The sequence below is a fragment of the Physella acuta genome, unplaced genomic scaffold (genome assembly GCF_028476545.2).
Source record: "Physella acuta isolate Inbredline_101_S28 unplaced genomic scaffold, ASM2847654v3 ptg001227l, whole genome shotgun sequence".
NCBI lineage: Eukaryota > Metazoa > Mollusca > Gastropoda > Physidae > Physella > Physella acuta.
In genome coordinates this window covers 99,550-120,088 of record NW_026732744.1, presented here as the reverse complement: position 1 = coordinate 120,088, position 20,539 = coordinate 99,550, and the positions used below count along the sequence as shown (strand labels likewise).

The 20,539-nt window shown below is 43.5% G+C and overlaps 1 protein-coding gene across 1 annotated transcript in view; it reads right to left on the bottom strand.

Annotated features, from left to right (window-relative positions):
• Positions 1-20,539, bottom strand: part of LOC131957266 (girdin) — an 87,065-nt gene that overhangs the window by 7,911 nt on the left and 58,615 nt on the right. The window contains exons 6-25 of the mRNA XM_059322000.1: positions 20,237-20,379; positions 19,539-19,667; positions 18,326-18,480; positions 17,130-17,211; positions 16,563-16,634; positions 14,004-14,090; positions 13,676-13,822; positions 13,180-13,315; positions 12,221-12,399; positions 10,983-11,207; positions 10,261-10,458; positions 9,951-10,130; positions 9,218-9,394; positions 8,277-8,494; positions 7,099-7,309; positions 3,287-3,414; positions 2,173-2,400; positions 1,661-1,742; positions 1,055-1,216; positions 308-604 (exon numbers count right to left, since the gene is read on the bottom strand). Of these exons, the coding sequence (XP_059177983.1) occupies positions 308-604; positions 1,055-1,216; positions 1,661-1,742; positions 2,173-2,400; positions 3,287-3,414; positions 7,099-7,309; positions 8,277-8,494; positions 9,218-9,394; positions 9,951-10,130; positions 10,261-10,458; positions 10,983-11,207; positions 12,221-12,399; positions 13,180-13,315; positions 13,676-13,822; positions 14,004-14,090; positions 16,563-16,634; positions 17,130-17,211; positions 18,326-18,480; positions 19,539-19,667; positions 20,237-20,379 (3,236 nt within the window). The remainder of the gene's footprint in view (positions 1-307; positions 605-1,054; positions 1,217-1,660; positions 1,743-2,172; positions 2,401-3,286; positions 3,415-7,098; positions 7,310-8,276; positions 8,495-9,217; positions 9,395-9,950; positions 10,131-10,260; positions 10,459-10,982; positions 11,208-12,220; positions 12,400-13,179; positions 13,316-13,675; positions 13,823-14,003; positions 14,091-16,562; positions 16,635-17,129; positions 17,212-18,325; positions 18,481-19,538; positions 19,668-20,236; positions 20,380-20,539) is intronic.

Genomic DNA, 20,539 nt, shown 5'->3' with positions numbered 1-20,539 from the left:
ACACGGGGGCTGGTTGGCCGAAAAGTCAACGATGATGGGGTCAAAGCTGACCTCGACTGACCGGCTCCTTATATGAGCTATAAATCGAAAAAAAATGTCCACGGAGGAACCTCTTCATAACTCCTGAGGTCGTAGACCGACCCTCGGGCGAATTAATTAAGCATTCAAATTCTCAATGTTTTCGAAAGCCTAAGCAAAGCTGGGCAGCATGCCTAGTATCTATATAAATGGGAATTTGAGTTTAACACTCTCTGTGGAAAAAACCCCTGGCCCATGTCACAGTATCATGACAAAATTAAACACCCACCATCAGCAGAGTATCCAGTTGATCTGACAAAGTCTTGTACTCCATTTTCAGGGACTTGTGTATGGACTTGAGCGCCCCATGCTCGGAGACGAGGGACTCATACTCCGAGGTCAGCTGGTGGTGGAGGTGCTGCAGAGACTCGTGGTCAGACACCAGGGACTGGTGCGTGCCCTGCAGGGACTCGTGCTTGTGGGAGAGGTTCTCGTAGTCCGACTCCAGGCGGGACATCTGGTTGCGCAAGACGTCCTGCTGGGAGAGGGTGGAGGAGCTCTGGGACTGGAGGGTGGTGTACTCAACCTGGACAAGAGTGTCAATTGCTATAGTCACACACAAAAAAACATGAACTCTACTTCCTCTACTCTAAGAATTCAGACAGGTTAAGGTGTTTGAAATTAAATATATATGTTTGGTCACAAAAAAAAAACATGAACTATACTTCCTCTACTCTAAGAATTAGGAGAGTGTGATGACGCAAGTTTAGGTTATAGAGGTCAAGTAGAAGATAGAAGAAAAAGAACATAGGGTAGTCAGGTAGACCAATAGAAATACAGGAGATGACCTAACTATGCTACGCTATGCTCTGTTTCTGCTATCTTCTACTTAACCTCTATAACCTAAACTTGCGTCATCACAGAGAGGTTAAGGTGCTTGATATAAAATATCCAGATGTTTGGTCACAAAAAACATGAACTCTACTTCCTCTACTCTTAGGAGTAGGTAAGGTGCTAGAAATGAAATATCCCTGACCTGGAGCTTGGCATTCTGCTCCTGTAGACTGGAGTAGAACCCCTGCAGGGTGGCATGGGTGGACTGGAGGGTGGACAGCTGGTTCTCCAGCTTGTGGCACTGTTCTGTCAGGCTGGAGTTGTTGCCCCGCAGGTTCTCTGTCTCAGCCAGCAGCCTGGCGTTCTAGAACACAGCATAAAGAACACATTACATGACATGGTATCAACACATTACATGGTATCGCAATGTTCTTACTTTGTTTCACTTCATTCATCATATATAAATTATCATGAACTGATCAAGTAACTAGATTTTTTCATTCCATTAAAATAAAAGTGCTACACAGATTTTTTTTTGTTACTTACAATTGTAATAAAAGTAACCAAATATATACAAAGGCATTCAAGAAACTGATACCAAAGTAGCCTATCCAACTGGTTACAAGTAAAAGTAAAATTCCCTTTTCAAACCTGATGGTGCATGGGGCAAGGTCACCTGTTTATGCGTACAAAGGGATAGTGTGGTCAGCACTCTGGTAACCAAGTGGTTACATACACATTCACTTACCTGTCATTAAAGATACAAGATTTAAGTAACTCTAATGTAAACAATCAACTATCGACTTACACAACGTTCAAGCTCCACCAAATGATCCTTGAGCTCAAAAATTTCTTTGGCTGGTGTAGATGTGGAATGTGTCCTTGTGTACCTGCAAAGTTTCAAAATAAAATTGCTCTTCTTACAGTTTTTACAGAAATCTTTATACAAACTATAGGACAGTGGTAAAAGATATGAAATAACAATCTCTGAAATAAGCAGGTTTTGTATGTTAAACTGTATTGGATAGCACATAAAGCTCGATAGCTGGGGAGAGCAACTCTTCTAGGAGAGACAACTCCAAAATCAAACAACTGCTGCCTTGTAGTTTGTTCTTGGGTGAACAAAGGGTATGGATGCAAATCCAAAAAGAAAAGCAGGCTGAAAACAGGTCTTATGGTGCAAAGCATGTTGACACAATAATACTTAATTTATTGACTTGTAATACTTAAATGTGTAGGAAGAAAAGCCATCCAGCAATTAATTTAAGAACAATGAAGAACTAGAGCCTGTATTAGTGCATGTCCCTATAACAGCCTCACCTATCTCTGTCATTAGACCCCGCCACATCATGCCCCGCCACCTCCTCCTCCAGCCTCTGCTTCAATGTCTCCGTCTCCCTCTTGTGTGACCTGAGCTCGTCCTGGAGCTTCATGTTCCTGTTCTTGGACTCCTCCAGCCTGAACTCCAGAGCTCGGATCTTCTCATCTTTTAGCTCACTGCTCTTCTTCAGTGTCTCTTCAATCATCACCTCCAGAGCTTTGTAACGGCTGAGAGAGAGGACACAATAGAAAGCTTAAAAATAAATTACTAAAAAACATTTTAAATGTGTGTCTTACTGTTTTCCAAATGTACTTCAAGTAGGTCACAAAAACCCAATTTACAGCACTAAGAGCTTCATTAGTCCAGTGCAATGCACCAGAATCTCAAATACACTTGAAGGCAATAAATGTTGAATGACAGCACTAGACCTTCATTAGCCCTAGTTTTAATCACCTGTAGCTCCAATACACTACAAGACAATGAACATTGAGTTACAGCACTAGAATCTACAGTAGACCCAAGATTGACTAATTTACCTGCCAAGTTTTCAACAGCACCTGCCAGACACATCTTGTTTCTTATTTATTTATTTATTTGCACTCACAGCTACAACCCAGGCATCACAAAACCCTAATATGACCATTAAAGGTCAGACAAAACTGACAAGCGATGGTCAGAAAAAAAACCTACTAAGACCACTGATGGCCAGACAAAAGTGACAAATGAAGGTCAGACAAATCTAAGACCACTAATGACCAAACATAGCAAACAGCACTGACCACTGAAGACTAGACAGACCCAACAGCACTGACCACTGAGAGCTAGACAGACCCAACAGCACTGACCACTGAAGGCTAGACAGACCCAACAGCACTGACCACTGAAGACTAGACAAACCCAACAGCACTGACCACTGAAGACTAGACAAACCCAACAGCACTGACCACTGAAGACTAGACAAACCCAACAGCACTGACCACTGAAGACTAGACAAACCCAACAGCACTGACCACTGAAGACTAGACAAACCCAACAGCACTGACCACTGAAGGACACATAAAACAAAGGCCAGTGTAAAACTACGACCCCCTAACCACAACCAAGAGCACTCACTTGGCATCATTGGTCTGCTCTGCCATGGTCAGCTTCTCTGTGTTGATGCCCACCTTCTCCAGCTCCCCAGTCAACTGCTCCAGCTCATTGCTCAGCTCCTGGGACTGGATCTTCTCGTTCACCAGGTCCTGCAATCATAACATTACCCCAGTCAATACAGGGATGGTCTATCAAAAACTTAAGTGACCTTTTGAACTTACGGTCCAAGTGAAGTAGAGTTCACCTGTATCAGTAACCTCAGCATTGGAAGGGACAGTGTCATCAATGTTCAGCACCTCCCTGTAGCAACCCTCTACCTTCCTTGAATTAACCATTTCCCCTCCCTGCACCAACCCTCTCCCCTCCCTGCACTAACCCTCTCCCCTCCCTGCACCAACCCTCTTCCCTCCCTGCATCAACCCACTCACCTCCCTGAGTGTGGCCAGTGTCCTCCTGTCTGTGTTCAACTCCTGCACCAGCTGGTTGTTCTCCCTCTCCCCCCCCCCCCCATCAACCCACTCACCTCCCTAAGTGTGGCCAGTGTCCTCCTGTCTGTGTTCAACTCCTGCACCAGCTGGTTGTTCTCCCTCTCCCCCCCCCCCCCATCAACCCACTCACCTCCCTGAGAGTGGCCAGTGTCCTCCTGTCTGTGTTCAACTCCTGCACCAGCTGGTTGTTCTCCCTCTCCCCCCCCCCCCCCCCCATCAACCCACTCACCTCCCTGAGTGTGGCCAGTGTCCTCCTGTCTGTGTTCAACTCCTGCACCAGCTGGTTGTTCTCCCTCTCCCCCCCCCCCCCCCATCAACCCACTCACCTCCCTGAGAGTGGCCAGTGTCCTCCTGTCTGTGTTCAACTCCTGCACCAGCTGGTTGTTCTCCCTCTCCCCCCACCCCCCCACATCAACCCACTCACCTCCCTGAGAGTGGCCAGTGTCCTCCTGTCTGTGTTCAACTCCTGCACCAGCTGGTTGTTCTCCCTCCCCCCCCCCCCCCACACATCAACCCACTCACCTCCCTGAGAGTGGCCAGTGTCCTCCTGTCTGTGTTCAACTCCTGCACTAGCTGGTTGTTCTCCTTCCCCCCCCCCCACCCCCCCACATCAACCCACTCACCTCCCTGAGAGTGGCCAGTGTCCTCCTGTCTGTGTTCAACTCCTGCACCAGCTGGTTGTTCTCCCTCTCCCCCCCTACATCAACCCACTCACCTCCCTGAGAGTGGCCAGTGTCCTCCTGTCTGTGTTCAACTCCTGCACCAGCTGGTTGTTCTCCCTCTCCCCCCCTACATCAACCCACTCACCTCCCTGAGAGTGGCCAGTGTCCTCCTGTCTGTGTTCAACTCCTGCACCAGCTGGTTGTTCTCCCTCTCCCCCCCCCCCCCCCACACATCAACCCACTCACCTCCCTGAGAGTGGCCAGTGTCCTCCTGTCTGTGTTCAACTCCTGCACCAGCTGGTTGTTCTCGCTCCCCCCCCCCACCCCCCTACATCAACCCACTCACCCCCCTACATCAACCCACTCACCTCCCTGAGAGTGGCCAGTGTCCTCCTGTCTGTGTTCAACTCCTGCACCAGCTGGTTGTTCTCCCTCCCCCCCCCCCTACATCAACCCACTCACCTCCCTGAGAGTGGCCAGTGTCCTCCTGTCTGTGTTCAACTCCTGCACCAGCTGGTTGTTCTCCCCCCCCCCCCCCCCCACATCAACCCACTCACCTCCCTGAGAGTGGCCAGTGTCCTCCTGTCTGTGTTCAACACCTGCACTAGCTGATTGTTCTCGCTCCCCCCCCCCACCCCCCCTACATCAACCCACTCACCCCCCTACATCAACCCACTCACCCCCCTACATCAACCCACTCACCTCCCTGCACCAACCCTCTCCCCCCCCCCTACATAAACCCACTCACCTCCCTGAGAGTGGCCAGTGTCCTCCTGTCTGTGTTCAACTCCTGCACCAGCTGGTTGTTCTCCCTCCCCCACCCCCCCACATCAACCCACTCACCTCCCTGAGAGTGGCCAGTGTCCTCCTGTCTGTGTTCAACTCCTGCACCAGCTGGTTGTTCTCCCTCTCCCCCCCCCCTGCCTCAACCCACTCACCTCCCTGAGAGTGGCCAGTGTCCTCCTGTCTGTGTTCAACTCCTGCACCAGCTGGTTGTTCTCCCTCTCCCCCCCCCCCCCACATCAACCCACTCACCTCCCTGAGAGTGGCCAGTGTCCTCCTGTCTGTGTTCAACTCCTGCACTAGCTGGTTGTTCTCCTTCCCCCCCCCCCCCCCACCCCCCCACATCAACCCACTCACCTCCCTGAGAGTGGCCAGTGTCCTCCTGTCTGTGTTCAACTCCTGCACCAGCTGGTTGTTCTCCCTCTCCCCCCCCCCCCACATCAACCCACTCACCTCCCTGAGAGTGGCCAGTGTCCTCCTGTCTGTGTTCAACTCCTGCACCAGCTGGTTGTTCTCCCTCTCCCCCCCCCCCCCCCACATCAATCCACTCACCTCCCTGAGAGTGGCCAGTGTCCTCCTGTCTGTGTTCAACTCCTGCACCAGCTGGTTGTTCTCCCTCTCCCCCCATCCTCCCTGCATCAACCCACTCACCTCCCTGAGAGTGGCCAGTGTCCTCCTGTCTGTGTTCAACTCCTGCACCAGCTGGTTGTTCTCCCTCTCCCCCCATCCTCCCTGCATCAACCCACTCACCTCCCTGAGAGTGGCCAGTGTCCTCCTGTCTGTGTTCAACTCCTGCACCAGCTGGTTGTTCTCCCTCTCCCCCCCCCCCCCCACATCAATCCACTCACCTCCCTGAGAGTGGCCAGTGTCCTCCTGTCTGTGTTCAACTCCTGCACCAGCTGGTTGTTCTCCCTCTCCCCCCATCCTCCCTGCATCAACCCACTCACCTCCCTGAGAGTGGCCAGTGTCCTCCTGTCTGTGTTCAACTCCTGCACCAGCTGGTTGTTCTCCCTCTCCCCCCACCCTCCCTGCATCAACCCACTCACCTCCCTGAGAGTGGCCAGTGTCCTCCTGTCTGTGTTCAACTCTTGCACCAGCTGGTTGTTCTCCCTCTCCCCCCACCCACATCAACCCACTCACCTCCCTGAGAGTGGCCAGTGTCCTCCTGTCTGTGTTCAACTCCTGCACCAGCTGGTTGTTCTCCCTCTCCCCCCACCCACATCAACCCACTCACCTCCCTGAGAGTGGCCAGTGTCCTCCTGTCTGTGTTCAACTCCTGCACCAGCTGATTGTTCTCCCTCTCCCCCCCCCCCTACATCAACCCACTCACCTCCCTGAGAGTGGCCAGTGTCCTCCTGTCTGTGTTCAACTCCTGCACCAGCTGGTTGTTCTCCCTCTCCCCCCCCCCCCTACATCAACCCACTCACCTCCCTGAGAGTGGCCAGTGTCCTCCTGTCTGTGTTCAACTCCTGCACCAGCTGGTTGTTCTCCCTCTCCCCCCCCCCTACATCAACCCACTCACCTCCCTGAGAGTGGCCAGTGTCCTCCTGTCTGTGTTCAACTCCTGCACCAGCTGGTTGTTCTCCCCCCCCCCTGCCTCAACCCACTCACCTCCCTGAGAGTGGCCAGTGTCCTCCTGTCTGTGTTCAACTCCTGCACCAGCTGGTTGTTCTCCCTCTCCCCCCCCCCCCACATCAACCCACTCACCTCCCTGAGAGTGGCCAGTGTCCTCCTGTCTGTGTTCAACTCCTGCACCAGCTGGTTGTTCTCCCTCTCCCCCCCCCCCCCCACATCAACCCACTCACCTCCCTGAGAGTGGCCAGTGTCCTCCTGTCTGTGTTCAACTCCTGCACCAGCTGGTTGTTCTCCCTCCCCCCCCCCCCCACATCAACCCACTCACCTCCCTGAGAGTGGCCAGTGTCCTCCTGTCTGTGTTCAACTCCTGCAACAGCTGGTTGTTCTCCCTCTCCAGCTCCTTCACCCTCCCGCACGTCTCCCTCATCTTCTCCACCGCCTTCTTCAGACCCTTGTTCTCCTGGTCAAACAGAGACAGCTTGGCATTGACCTCTTCCAGAGACGACTCTTTCAGCTCAGTGCTCTGCTTCAGTTTCCTGTCACAAAACCACAAGACCATTAAAACACAACTCCTGAATACATTCAAGAAGTTACATTTTATTTATATCATGGCTCATTATTCAAAAAAATGTAGAATGACATATCACTATAATAAGGAATAAAATTCATCAATGGCCCGTACCAATATATATATATATATAGAACATCAAGGCCCTATACTCAAATAAGTATTTTATGTACCATATGCCAAGGCAAAAAGATGGCATGTTCAAATGGCTAATTAGAAGGTCTCAAGTTTAGATCTAGCACAGGACTCAGGACAGCATGATGTCCCTGAGTACACCCAGCTCTGATGGGTACCTGACTCATGTTGGAGAAAGAAGAGGCATCTGGGCATAATGCTGACCACATCATCCCTTCATATGCCAAGTATAAGAAACATGAACTCTACTTCATCTGCCCTATGAATCATTAGGTTTGAAAGGGGAACTTGACCGTAACTTTTCAAAATTTTATGCCAAGGCTATAAGTCATGCACTATACCAAGGCATGAAGTACATCAAATATAGAACAACAATACCCTATACACATGCATAAGGCCTAGCATCAATGCCTCAAGCAAAAAACAAGGTACAGCCATGCAGTATACCAAAGCATAAAGTACACGCAACACCCAAGTCATCGGGAATAGGGCACTACCCCCCCCCCGGAGTAATTACCCCCTGTCAATTATCCCCCGCCCAGTAGGACATAACCCCCCCTTAAGGTCAGCTAGGGTTAGAGCTAGGGTTTGAGTTTGGGCTAGGTCTAGGTCTAGGGTTAGGCTTATATCAATGTTAAATCATTGGGTTTGGTTTTGGGTTAATTTTAGGGTGAGGTGAATTCTTATGTTTTTCGTCTCGGTCTTAAGGTTAGAATTAAGGTATAGAGTTGGAGTTAGAATTCTATCTTGGTGGATGGGGGGGGGGGGGGGGCGTAATGTCCTGTAGCCCGTCATCTCACCTATTCTCCTTCTCTAGAGTGGACTTGTCCTTCTGAAGCCGCTGCACCTCCGCCTCCAGCTGCGAAGTCTCCAGCTCCGCATCTTCCAGCTTCTTGGCCACCCCCTTCAGACCTTCCAGCTCCTTGCTGAGTTTCTCATTCTCCGTCTCAATGTCCATGTTGTCCTGCTCCAGTTGTTGCAGGCGTCGTGTTGTCATCTCCAGATTTTTCTGCATTCTCTGTCACAATTAGAACAAAACACATTCTCAACACACATTTTACAAAACCAATTTAACAGGCCTTCAATGTCACAATTTTATAAACACAATACACCGTCATACACATTCTACAAAACTAATTTGTTATTCAAACCTATTGCAACTTGTTAGAAATAACACATTGAAATACATTTTGTAATGCTAATATTTTAGTTACAATTCTATAAATAAAAGTATCTAGTTATAATCCAAAGACACCTAGTTAAAGAGGGGTCACTCAACATCAAGTTTACAGCAGAGGTGCTACATGGCAATCAATGAGAAGATTCAATACATATTTATGTTGTTTTATCTTTCCTCAAACTCGTTAGATTAAATATTAAACTAACACAATCCACGTATTTAAGAGATAACACTATCGAAACAATGTTTTAACAGATGACACCAGCCCTCACCTGATCAGCTCTACTTCACCTGTTCACACTAGGACAACCAGCACTCACCTGATCCTGGCAAATTCTACTTCACCAGCCCTCACCAATTCCCACCAACACAATAGCCCTCACCTGAACCTGGCAAACTCTACTTCACCTGCCCTCACCAATTCCCACCAGCCCTCACCTGATCCAGGCAAATTCGACATCACCTGCCCTCACCAATTCCCAATACACCAGCCCTGAAATGATCCTGACCAACTCTACTTCCCCCGCCCTCGTCAGCCCCTAAGGGTACACCAGCTCTCACCTGGTTTTCATTGTTGAGGTCGATGAGATCAAACTCCAGCTGTTCGTGTCTCAGTTTCTGGGTCTTCTGTCCCTCCAGGGTCTTCCTCAGCTGCTGCAGTTCTTTGTTCAGCTCATCTTTCTCTGACTCAAGGTCCACAACTCTGTCAGATTCTGTCTTCAGTGAATCAAGAGTTCTCTACAGTTGGGGAGATAAATAGTAACACTCACTAATTCAAGGAGGTTGAATGCATTCTGTGTTCAGCCCTCAGATATATCACTTACAATTATCCTAAACAATACCAGATACTTTAATTTATCAGATTCTATTGTAGGTAGTCTCAACTATATTTTGTAAAATTATGTTGATTTACTATTAGTGAGCCTATTGGGATAAAAGAAGTCCTAACAATTGCCACTGATAATTCTTTAGGCCTCTGAGACTACTTGTATTTTATTATAGATATAGAGAGAGACAGCTTTGGGTCCAAAAAATAAGTTAACAGAAAGTAATCATAAAATGTTAAGGGGATAAATACTGATTTATCTAAAACTATAGATAATGAAGGTCAAAGATCATATAAATGTTATTTTATATAATTAGAAATTAAAATGGTGTCAATTTTGTTAAAATGCTGAAACATCTGGTGTTTACCTGTAAGCATAGGGGCTTAACTATAATCATTGGCATTTACCTGTAAGCGCAGGTGCTTACCTGTAAGTGCAGGTGCTTACCTGTAAGCGCAGGTGCTTACCTGTAAGCGCTGGTGCTCCAGTGTCAGTGAGATGTGGTCCTGCTCCAGCTGCTCCCTGCGCTGCGCAGCCTGCTGTAGTGTCTCCACCATCTTCTGCATCTTGGTGTTCTCCACGCTCAGGTCAGAGTTTTCATGCTCTATGGCCTCCAGCTTCTCCAGGCAGTGGTCTAGTGTTGCCACCTGGAAATTGGGGGAGGTGTGGTGGTCTTTTATAATGAGCTTAATAAAAGTTAGAGGTCCTCCCTCTCTTGTTTTTGGGACAAAAACCCACCTTCTGACAAAAACCGACTTTCTGACACAAAAAACCCACCTTCTGATGCAGCTCAGCATTCTCCTTCTCCAGAGTCTGGTTCTCCACCTCCAGCTCCTTCACACGGTGTGAGGACTCCTGCAGCTGGTGACTAGACCTCTGCAGCTGTCTGTTGTCAAACTCCAGCTTGCTCAGCTGGGAGTTTTTGGCTGTCACCACCTCGTGCAGGCGCTTGTTCTCTCGCTCCAAGTCTTTCACCTGGGGGTGGTACAGGTTAAGACTTGACCATAAGCACAATCTTTGATAACACCACATTCAGTGTTTGACACCAAATACATCACACACACCAAGGCAGACACAACCACCATTGACAAAAACGTTCACCAAACACTCAATCTACTGCCACCACAGACAGACACCACAAACACACCAAAGACAGACACCACTGACCAGAGGCGTAGCAAAGGGGGGTGCGGACCATTCCGGGTGACACCTTTTTTTTTGGGGGGGGGGGGGGGGGGGGGTGTGACACCAAGGCAAAAAAATAGAAAAATATAGAGAAAAATGATATTCCACTTAATGAAGTGATTAATTCGAGTGTTAAATAGTGTTTTAAGAGGTGCAAATCAAAAGTTTGGGGTGGGGGGGGGTGCAAATCGAAAATAGTTTGTCCCCGGTAGGGTCGCTACGCCTCTGGGGGGGTGACACCATTAAGTGCCGCACCGGGTAACACCCGACCTCGCTACGCCACTGCCACACCAAATTAAGATACCAATGTTCACCTTGACATCATTGGTCTGTTCACACCTATCCTGTATTGTATGCAAGGCCTGAGCCAGCTGATCGTTTTCCCTCTCCAACTCTTTCACCTGCCTCTCACAGTTCTCCTTGACCGCCTCCAGAACTTTCAGGACTTTCTCCCTCTCCTCCTTAGACACACTCAGGTCACCCTCCAGCTGGATGACCTTTTCAGAGGACTCACACACGGATGTTTGGAGCTTCTCTACCTGGGCAACATTGTCATGACATGGGAGATAATGCAACTTGAAAAGGATAACTCTGGGTTACTCTAAAATCAAGGGAAGTAATAGGATATAAATATGTACCAAGGTTTAATCTTACATCAAGTGGAATAATAAAAGTATTGCCGTTATATCCTATTGAAACATTTTTTATTAGTCTTAGATCAGAACGTACAGATTTTTCAAAAACAAAATAATTAAAATAAAAATAAAAATACTTAAATATAAGATTGCCCTACTATTTCCTGCAAACAGAAACTACCAATAGTGCCAACTTAAAAAAAAAATCTCTTTCCACTGTATTAACATCTCTTCCATCTTTCTCTCTAGATAAAATGCCACTAAATATCTCCCCACTTAGCCACATCACCAGTTAGACACATTTCTTCTCTACCCCCCACCAAACCACACCTGCCCCACCAAACCAAACCTCCCCCACCCCCACTCACTTTGTTCGCCAGCCTCTTGTTCTCCTTCTCCCCCCCCCCCCCCACCAAACCACGCCTCCACCACCAAACCACGCCTCCATCACCAAACCACGCCTCCCCCACCAAAACCACACCTGCCCCACCAAACCACACCTCCCCCACTCACTTTGTTAGCCAGCCTCTTGTTCTCATTCTCCCCCCCACCAAACCACACCTCCCCCACCAAACCACACCTCCCCCACCAAACCACACCTCACCCACCAAACCACACCTCCCCCACCAAACCACACCTCCCCCACCAAACCACACCTCCCCCACCAAACCACACCTCCCCCACCAAACCACACCTCCCCCACCCCCACTCACTTTGTTAGCCAGCCTCTTGTTCTCCCCGCCCCCACACCTCCCCCACCCCTCCCCCACCAAACCACACCTCCCCCACTCACTTTGTTTGCCAGCCTCTTGTTCTCCTCCCCCCCCCAGCAAACCACACCTCCCCCACCAAACCACACCTCCCCCACCAAACCACACCACCACCCCCCCCCCCACCCCCCCCCCCCCCCTACTCACTTTGTTGGCCAGCCTCTTGTTCTCCTTCTCCAGCTCCAGGCTGACCTCAGCGCTCCTGATGAGCGCCGTCTCCTTCATCTCCGCCAGCCTGGCCACCAGCCTCTGGTTCTCCAGCTCCAGCCTCAGCACCCTGGCATGGGACGTCTCGCTCAGCTGGTCAGACAGGGACGCTGTCATGTCTGGGACAAGCATGGGGTCAGTTAGGCTGGCGCTAGACCAGTGGCAAGTGGACTTATGACTAATTAAAATGACTTGATTACCAATTTAACAAATGACAAATAACAAATTAAAATTACAAGTTACAACCAACTCGATTATCCACTAACAACTTACTTCAAACTAAAATGTGAAACAAGAATGCACTCCCAACTAAAATGTACACCACCAACTAACTCCCAACTACAATGCCCACCACCAGCTATGATCTCCCTAAAATGCCCACCACCACGACCCACAATGCTCTCAACCACCACCCATAATCACCACCACCCAACTACAATGCCCCACACTACCACCCACAATGCCCACCACCTCTACAATGTACAACATCACCACCTACAATGCCCACCCCCACCCCCAAATGCCTCTACAATGCCCACCCCCACCCCCAAATGCCTCTACAATGCCCACCCCCACCCCCAAATGCCTCTACAATGCCCACCCCCACCCCCAAATGCCTCTACAATGCCCACCACCACCCTCAATGCTCCTACAATGCCCACCACCACCCTCACTGCCCCTACAATGCCCACCACCACCCTCACTGCCCCTACAATGCCCACCACCACCCCAATGCCCCTACAATGCCCACCACCACCCTCACTGCCCCTACAATGCCCACCACCACCCTCACTGCCCCTACAATGCCCACCACCACCCCAATGCCCCTACAATGCCCACCACCACCCCTAATGCCCCTACAATGCCCCCTACTCCCACCCCCAATGCCCACCACTTACTCCCAATCCTTGATCTGGCAGCAGACAGCTCAGTCTCCAGACTAGCACTCTCACACATACTTGACTTCTTCTCAAACTCCAGCCTAGCATTCTCCTCCGTCAGATACTCTATTTTTTCACGGTCTAAATCCCTCTCCTGAAAGTTAAAAAAAAATAAATCTTAAGGTACAAAAAACAACAAAAACAAAAATCTGATTTATAAAGCCAGTACCGTTTGTTAAAAACACATTTTTGTATAAGCTGGTGTATGAATAAATTTATATTGAGGTTATTGACAATTAATATATGTACACAAAAAAACACATAAATATTATGGAGAATATATATATATATATATATATATATATATATATATATATATAAATATAAAATTTTTAAAACTGTAACCTACATGTTATACATGTAGTATCATGCTAAAAAAACAATCTGTAAAACAATATTTCAAATTAATGTTTCTCTACAAAAGGGGAAAGAACACAACAAAAAAAAAACTGACTTTTGAAAGTTCCTCCATCTGCTGCCTGTATTTCCCTAGCTCAGATTCAAGTTCTACAACTGTCTCTATCCTCTTCCTGCTGTTGGCCAGCTGGTCCTCTAGCATTGCCTTGGTTTCCTCAAGTATAGAGTTGTCTTCCTTGAGCTCCTGTATACACATACACCATATTGGTAAAAAAAAATAGAACCATCAATAAAGAGAAAAGAAAGACTGCCAAAAAAAAAATTACTGAAGTCAGCATTGACAATACTTGGTGCAATGATAAAACATAAGGATGTTCTGCTATTCTGTCTATACTAGGTGTATTTATAAAAACTAAAAGACTTACAGCAGTTCTGGCTTTGTAGAACTCTAATTCATTCAACCTCTCCTTGTACTTCAAAATTTCTTTCTCAAACAGATCTACTTTACTGGCCTAAATTAAAAATAAATATATCTATATCTACATATATCTATATCTACATATATATATATCTACATACATATATATATATATATATATATATATATATATATATATATATATATATATATATATATATATATATATACATATATATATATATATATATATATATATATATATACCCCTATACATAGATAATACATATATTGATAAATACATATACATAAAATTAGTAACATCATTAGTACTAGACTAACCATATACAATTATAGCCTACAAGGAAGTAGAGCTTGTTTAAAGTATTTCACAGTGTTACCAATCATATTTTTTTCTAACGTGATCAAAATTTACAACTTCACTTAAGAATTTTTTAAAATACAACTCATCTGGCAAATGTATATATTTTTATATTTAAGGGCATGGGCGGGTGATGAGTACCAACTTCCTTATTTCCGAGTCTAAAGATGTAATACTTGGCTAATAGTTATAACTCAAAGAGTTAAGCATAAAAATATTTTTTTTAATTTTTTAAATCTTCCGTTGCCATGGTGACGGCGGCCATATTGGATTTTATTGACGATTTTTAAATGGAAATAACTCAAAAATGGTTTGTTCAAATTTCATGAAAACTTAATATAGTCTGCAGACACATGTGTTTAAGACTTCTGATAGATTACATTTTCAAAAAAGAAAATAGTTTTTTTTTTACTTTTTTTTAAAAAACATTACTGTAAAAATTTCATTATTTTGTCTAATTTTTTCACTATTTCAACAACAGAATTTTTTTTTTTACAAAAATTCCAAAAGTGTTCTATCAGTTTTCTTTGAACATATATAAACAGTAACTGGAGCAAATTTAGTTCAGTTCTGATAATTATTAACAAAGTTATTTCAACAATTGTACAAAAAAACATCAAACTGAGAAAAACGCAAAAAACTAACAAAAAGTTGCAAAAAATGAACATTTATCGCTGTATGTCACTAAAATCGACCACATTTATAGCCTGAAGTATGGTGCTGCTGAATATATTCCTTCTGAGCTTGTTCGGCTGTTAGTTTTCTTTTTTTCTGGCGCTGTTTGTTTTACCTAGAGTTGTAGTAAAGCTGTTGTCATGGCGTCTTTTTTCGCGTCTTCACTGGGTCCTCGACTATGGTTTTCTTCTTTTGACAGCAATGCCATAGCATGCCTGGGCCCAAAATTGAATTATGCTATCACAGAAACAGCAGTATATTTTGCATGGTCTTATGTCTAAAGCCAATTATGATAAGACGTCTTTGTTTATTGTGAAAGGCCTTGTTCTGGATTCTTTTGCAGTTGTATACTTACGGTTTACAACATTTTTATTACTGCCACACCATGCTTGAAGCAAACCCTTTACACTGTTTTCATCAATAGTAGCCACTACATCACAGTGTGCGAGGAGATGTATTGATAACATCAAGAAGCAAATCACAGTCGACAATAATTCTGCATGGCTGTGGTTTACAATTAGTACTACTAGTACTAGATGTAACAGTGCTTTCTTCTGTCTGTAAAAACTGTGTCTTACATTGCCGCAGTTTCTTAGTAAATGTGCATATTACATCTGCACCAGTGCTTGTCTGAATAGTGCTAGATTTAGTAGAGGTAGCTGCAATCAGTTGCATTCGGACGAGCCCTAGCTTTAGTAAATTAGTTAGATGTGTGTATCTATTTTTAGCGAGTATTTTGTTCTACGCATTATCGAAAGAGAAACAAATTAAATCGTCTCACTGCTTATGATAATTCACACAAACTAATCTAAACTGTTAATAGTATATTTAATTGAAATAATTATATGTTAAAATAATGTAAGTATTTTACAGAAGCTTAGAGAAACAAAACTAGATCAAACTTAGCAACGCGCTGAAACTAAGGGAATGTTTACTCCCGAAGCGAAACGACCAATCGCTAACTAGCTTCCGCCGTCGTATGCCAATGAAAAAATTGAGGTCAAAAATTTGCATACCGGAAAAACCCGACTGAGTAAAATAAACAACTTTATGACGTAGAAAAATAATCACATTAAAATATGTATTTTGATTGGTCATTTAATTTTAGAACAAATAAAGAAAGGAGGTCACGGCCTTTCCATTGATATGAAACACATTAGGTTTCCGCGAAGCCTAATAGTACTTTTCTAGGTCGAAAAATTGCTATTTTTACCAAAAAATTGAACAAAAGACCATGTACACACTACATTGAACCCGGTTTTTCATAATTAAATACTGTTTTTAGGGTCATAACAATGTCATTTTTAGGTTCAACGATGGTTATTCTGTATAGATCAAGTAAAAGTGGGAAATCGATGATTTAGTGGATTTATGACGAAAAGTACACCCGCCCATGCCCTTAAGATGCTTACCTACCTAGTGTGATAACAGATAATGAGAGAAAAAATACAAAAAATTAAGTTTATCCATGTTGTCACATGACACAGAAGAGCCAATCAGAGTACTGACCTTTTCTTTGACTATATCTAACTCATCCCTCAGTGTCCTAGTAACCCTAGCCTCTTGTAGTAAGGCAGCATTCTGGATGGTGGGATGTAAGCACAAAGAATATCAGGGGAAGATGAATTACTTTGGTATTTTTTTTATTTTTTAAATTAAAATCTAAAACAAAAGATTTCTGAATTAACTTTTTTTACCCCTCCCCCATTGCTTACTGGTACATATCTTAAGTTCATTCAGTGAGTCATTAGCCATGAGAAAAGCTTTAAAGTATTTAGAGACATTTTATGGGGAAAAAAACTAAAAAAAAAATTTTTTTTAAAGTGAATTTCCCACCTCTCCAACTCAGTTTTTACTGGTTCTTAATTAAGTGAGTTAATTTAGTTAGTCTTAAATAATAATGACAACATTAAATTAAAGTGCTTAGAATTTTTTTTTTAAAATTAAAAACCTAAAACAAAAATTGTTTGAATTAACATTTAAAACACTGACCCCCTCCCTCCTCCTCAACCTTCAACCCCCGCCCCCCCCCCCCACCCCCTTATCTCAGCCACCTGATAAAAAACAAACAATGACCTCATTTTTTAACTGTGTGCATGCAGCCACTGTGTCTTGCAGTTCATCCCTAACATCAGATAATTGTTCCTGTTTGTCTTCACTGAAAATACAAAAAAAAAATTCTTCAATTTTAACCCTTGTGTCACCATTTCATAACTCTGTTAGCTGGGTCCAGAACTTAAAGGGTTAACAATGGTGTGAAGTGTACACACACTCAGATCCAATGTTTGCATCACACTGCGGTGTGCAGCTGCTGACAATTCACTCTTTTACACCATGTTGCGATAATGCAACGTGGCAGGTATTAACAAAGCAAACAATATCACAAACATGTGATGGTTTGTCGAGCAGCTGAAGGTGAGGTATTAAATTCTTGGTTAAACAAATTTATAATTTTGATATTATTCACGCAAGTCTTAATCTTATGGTTCTGTTATACATGAGCCCACCCCTTGTTTCCCCCTTTCCCCCTGGATATGCATCTCTGTTATTTATTTAACATTTTAGGAGCAACATTGCACATTTTGAACATACATATTTGACCCGCTTTCAATCATATACATAAATTTGCCACCAGCCATTTTTATTTTATATTTTATATAAAGGTTTTAGTTGTACTCATAGCTATTAAATTGTTCTCAAATAATTAAATTTTACTAGAAAATATATTCCCTTTACTAGGGAGTTCATTGATAGTTGTACATTTTATAAAATAAAACCTGTAAAATTTTCATCATTGAGCGCCCAGGCTTTTATACTTTGTCACACCAGAATATAGCTTTAGTAAGGTTACACCAAACTAATTTTATTTATTTTAATTTTTAGTGCATTTTTTCATTTGTGATTTTATTGTGATTTGTGAATATAAAAACATTTTTCCTTAAAAATTTCATTTTTTGTGTGAGATTTATTGAGAAAACACACAGCAGCTAAAAGTTCTTTTAATATCCTGCTTTGTTAGGATATGATATAAAAATATAAAATTTCAAGGTTTTTGAGAAAGCAGGATTAAATTGAAGTACCACTTCAAAATCACTCAAAATGTAATAAATTAAATTTTGTCTACCTAACTAAAACAGGTTTAAACTTATGTTGCTCACACACAAACACACATGTCCTTCTGATGAAATTACAATTCTGATTTTTTTTTCTCAATAATTTCTGAGAACGAGAAAGTTTAAAAAGAACTTCTGAAGTAAAGCCATCAGACTTACAGTTCTTGGCGTACATGTCTCAGTTTGGCCTTGCATTCTGCCAGCTCCAGCGCCAGGTGATGCTTGTCAGGTGAGAGCTGAGGTGTGTTGAGGACAGGTCGACCTTCAGACTGTGTCATGTAGTAGTCTCTCTCCAGACCCAGGTCAGCTGCAAGCTGGAAGTAGATTACATTTATCTTTAATCTTATGGGACATTTGATCTACTTATCTTTAATCTAAAGGTATATTTTATCTATTTATTTTTAATTAAAGGTATATTTTATCTATTTATTTTTAATTAAAGGTATATTTTATCTATTTATCTTGAATTTAAAGGTATATTTTATCTATTTACCTTTAATTTAAAGGTATATTTTATTTATTTACCTTTAATTTAAAGGTATATTTTATCTATTTATCTTTAATTTAAAGGTATATTTTATCTATTTATCTTTAGTATTTAACTAGATTTTATCAATTAATCTTTTATCAGTAAGTACATTGTATGTCTCAATCTTTAATCGGTAAGTATGTTTTATCTATTAATTGTAAATATTTGTTATCTATCGATCTTGATTTAATCTATTAATCTTTAATCTGTAAGTATATTTTATCCATCAATATTTAATCTGTAAGTAAATTTTATCTATCAATCATTAATGTGTAAGTAGATTTTATTTATCAATCTTTAATCTGTAAGATTATTTTATCTATTGGTCTTTAATCTAAGGTACATTTAATCTATAAATCTTGAACCCAAAAGGTATCTTTAATCTGCTGCAACAAGTAATTATATTTTACCTATTCTATTATGAGTAGCAGTCATAATTGCAATCAGGCTAATGCTTACATTTAATAAGTGATATGATCAGGGTTAGAGGTTGAAAGTAGTAGAGTTATGTTACGGTTAGGTTTAACCTATGTATACTGCAGGTTGTAAAATGGCCAGATAAACCTCTATAGAAACTACCACCAATGTTATCAAACCCAGAGTTCTTACATTTGTTTCAAAGCTTATCCAAAATACACTTTCACTATCAGAAGTTCATGAATACCCCAAAAAAAAAATTGCCACTTCATTTGTGAGCATTAAATACCTTATCTAATATCAAATCCCCCAACTTTTTAACACTACATAAATTACAGCCTTCATGTTACGCTAGTCCTAACAGAGGAATTTCACATTTTTTAAAAGTGTTATAAAAGTATTGAAATGCAAGTGTGCATGTCGCACCTCGGCACACTGGTCCCTCTCCCTGATGAGCCTGTGCAGGTGGTGCATCATCTTGTCTATGTAGGAGCCTGAGCTGCATGGGGACTCTGGTCTCTGGGTTGGCAGAACACTCTCACTGTCATCAGTTATCTAGACAGGGAGAAACAAATGGAACACAGTCATCAGTTATCTAGACAGGGAGAAACAATGGGAACACTGTCATCAGTTATCTAGACAGGGAGAAACAATTTCATCAGTTATCTAGACAGGGAGAAACAATAGGAACACTGTCATCAGTTATCTAGACAGGGAGAAACAATGAGAACACTGTCATCAGTTATCTAGACAGGGAGAAACAATAGGAACACTGTCATCAGTTATCTAGACAGGGGGAAACAATGGGAACACTGTCATCAGTTATCTAGACAGGGGGAAACAATGGGAACACTGTCATCAGTTATCTAGACAGGGGGAAACAATGAGAACACTGTCATCAGTTATCTAGACAGGGAGAAACATTGGGAACAGTCATCAGTTATCTAGACAGGGGGAAACAATGAGAACACTGTCATCAGTTATCTAGACAGGGAGAAACAATGGGAACACTGTCATCAGTTATCTATCTAGACAGGGAGAAACAATTGGAACACAGTCATCAGTTAACCAGAGAAGGAGAAGCAATTAGAAGCAATACAAGCAACAGAGCAACAAGCAGTTACCTCCTTGATGTTATCCACAATCTCAGTCTGTGCTGCTATGTCCATGGCCATGATCTTATCAATGAAAGCTTCCTTCTGTTCACACTGCACTGCACAGCCCAGGATAAGGAGTAAAGCCTTACGGATCTCCGCAAAGCTTGAGTCTGTGCAACAATTACACGTGAGAGACAGGTGCAATAGTTACAGGTGAGAGACAGGTGCATAGTTACAGGTGCAATAGTTACAGGTGAGAGACAGGTGCAATAGTTACAGGTGCAATAGTTACAGGTGAGAGACAGGTGCAATAGTTACAGGTGCAATAGT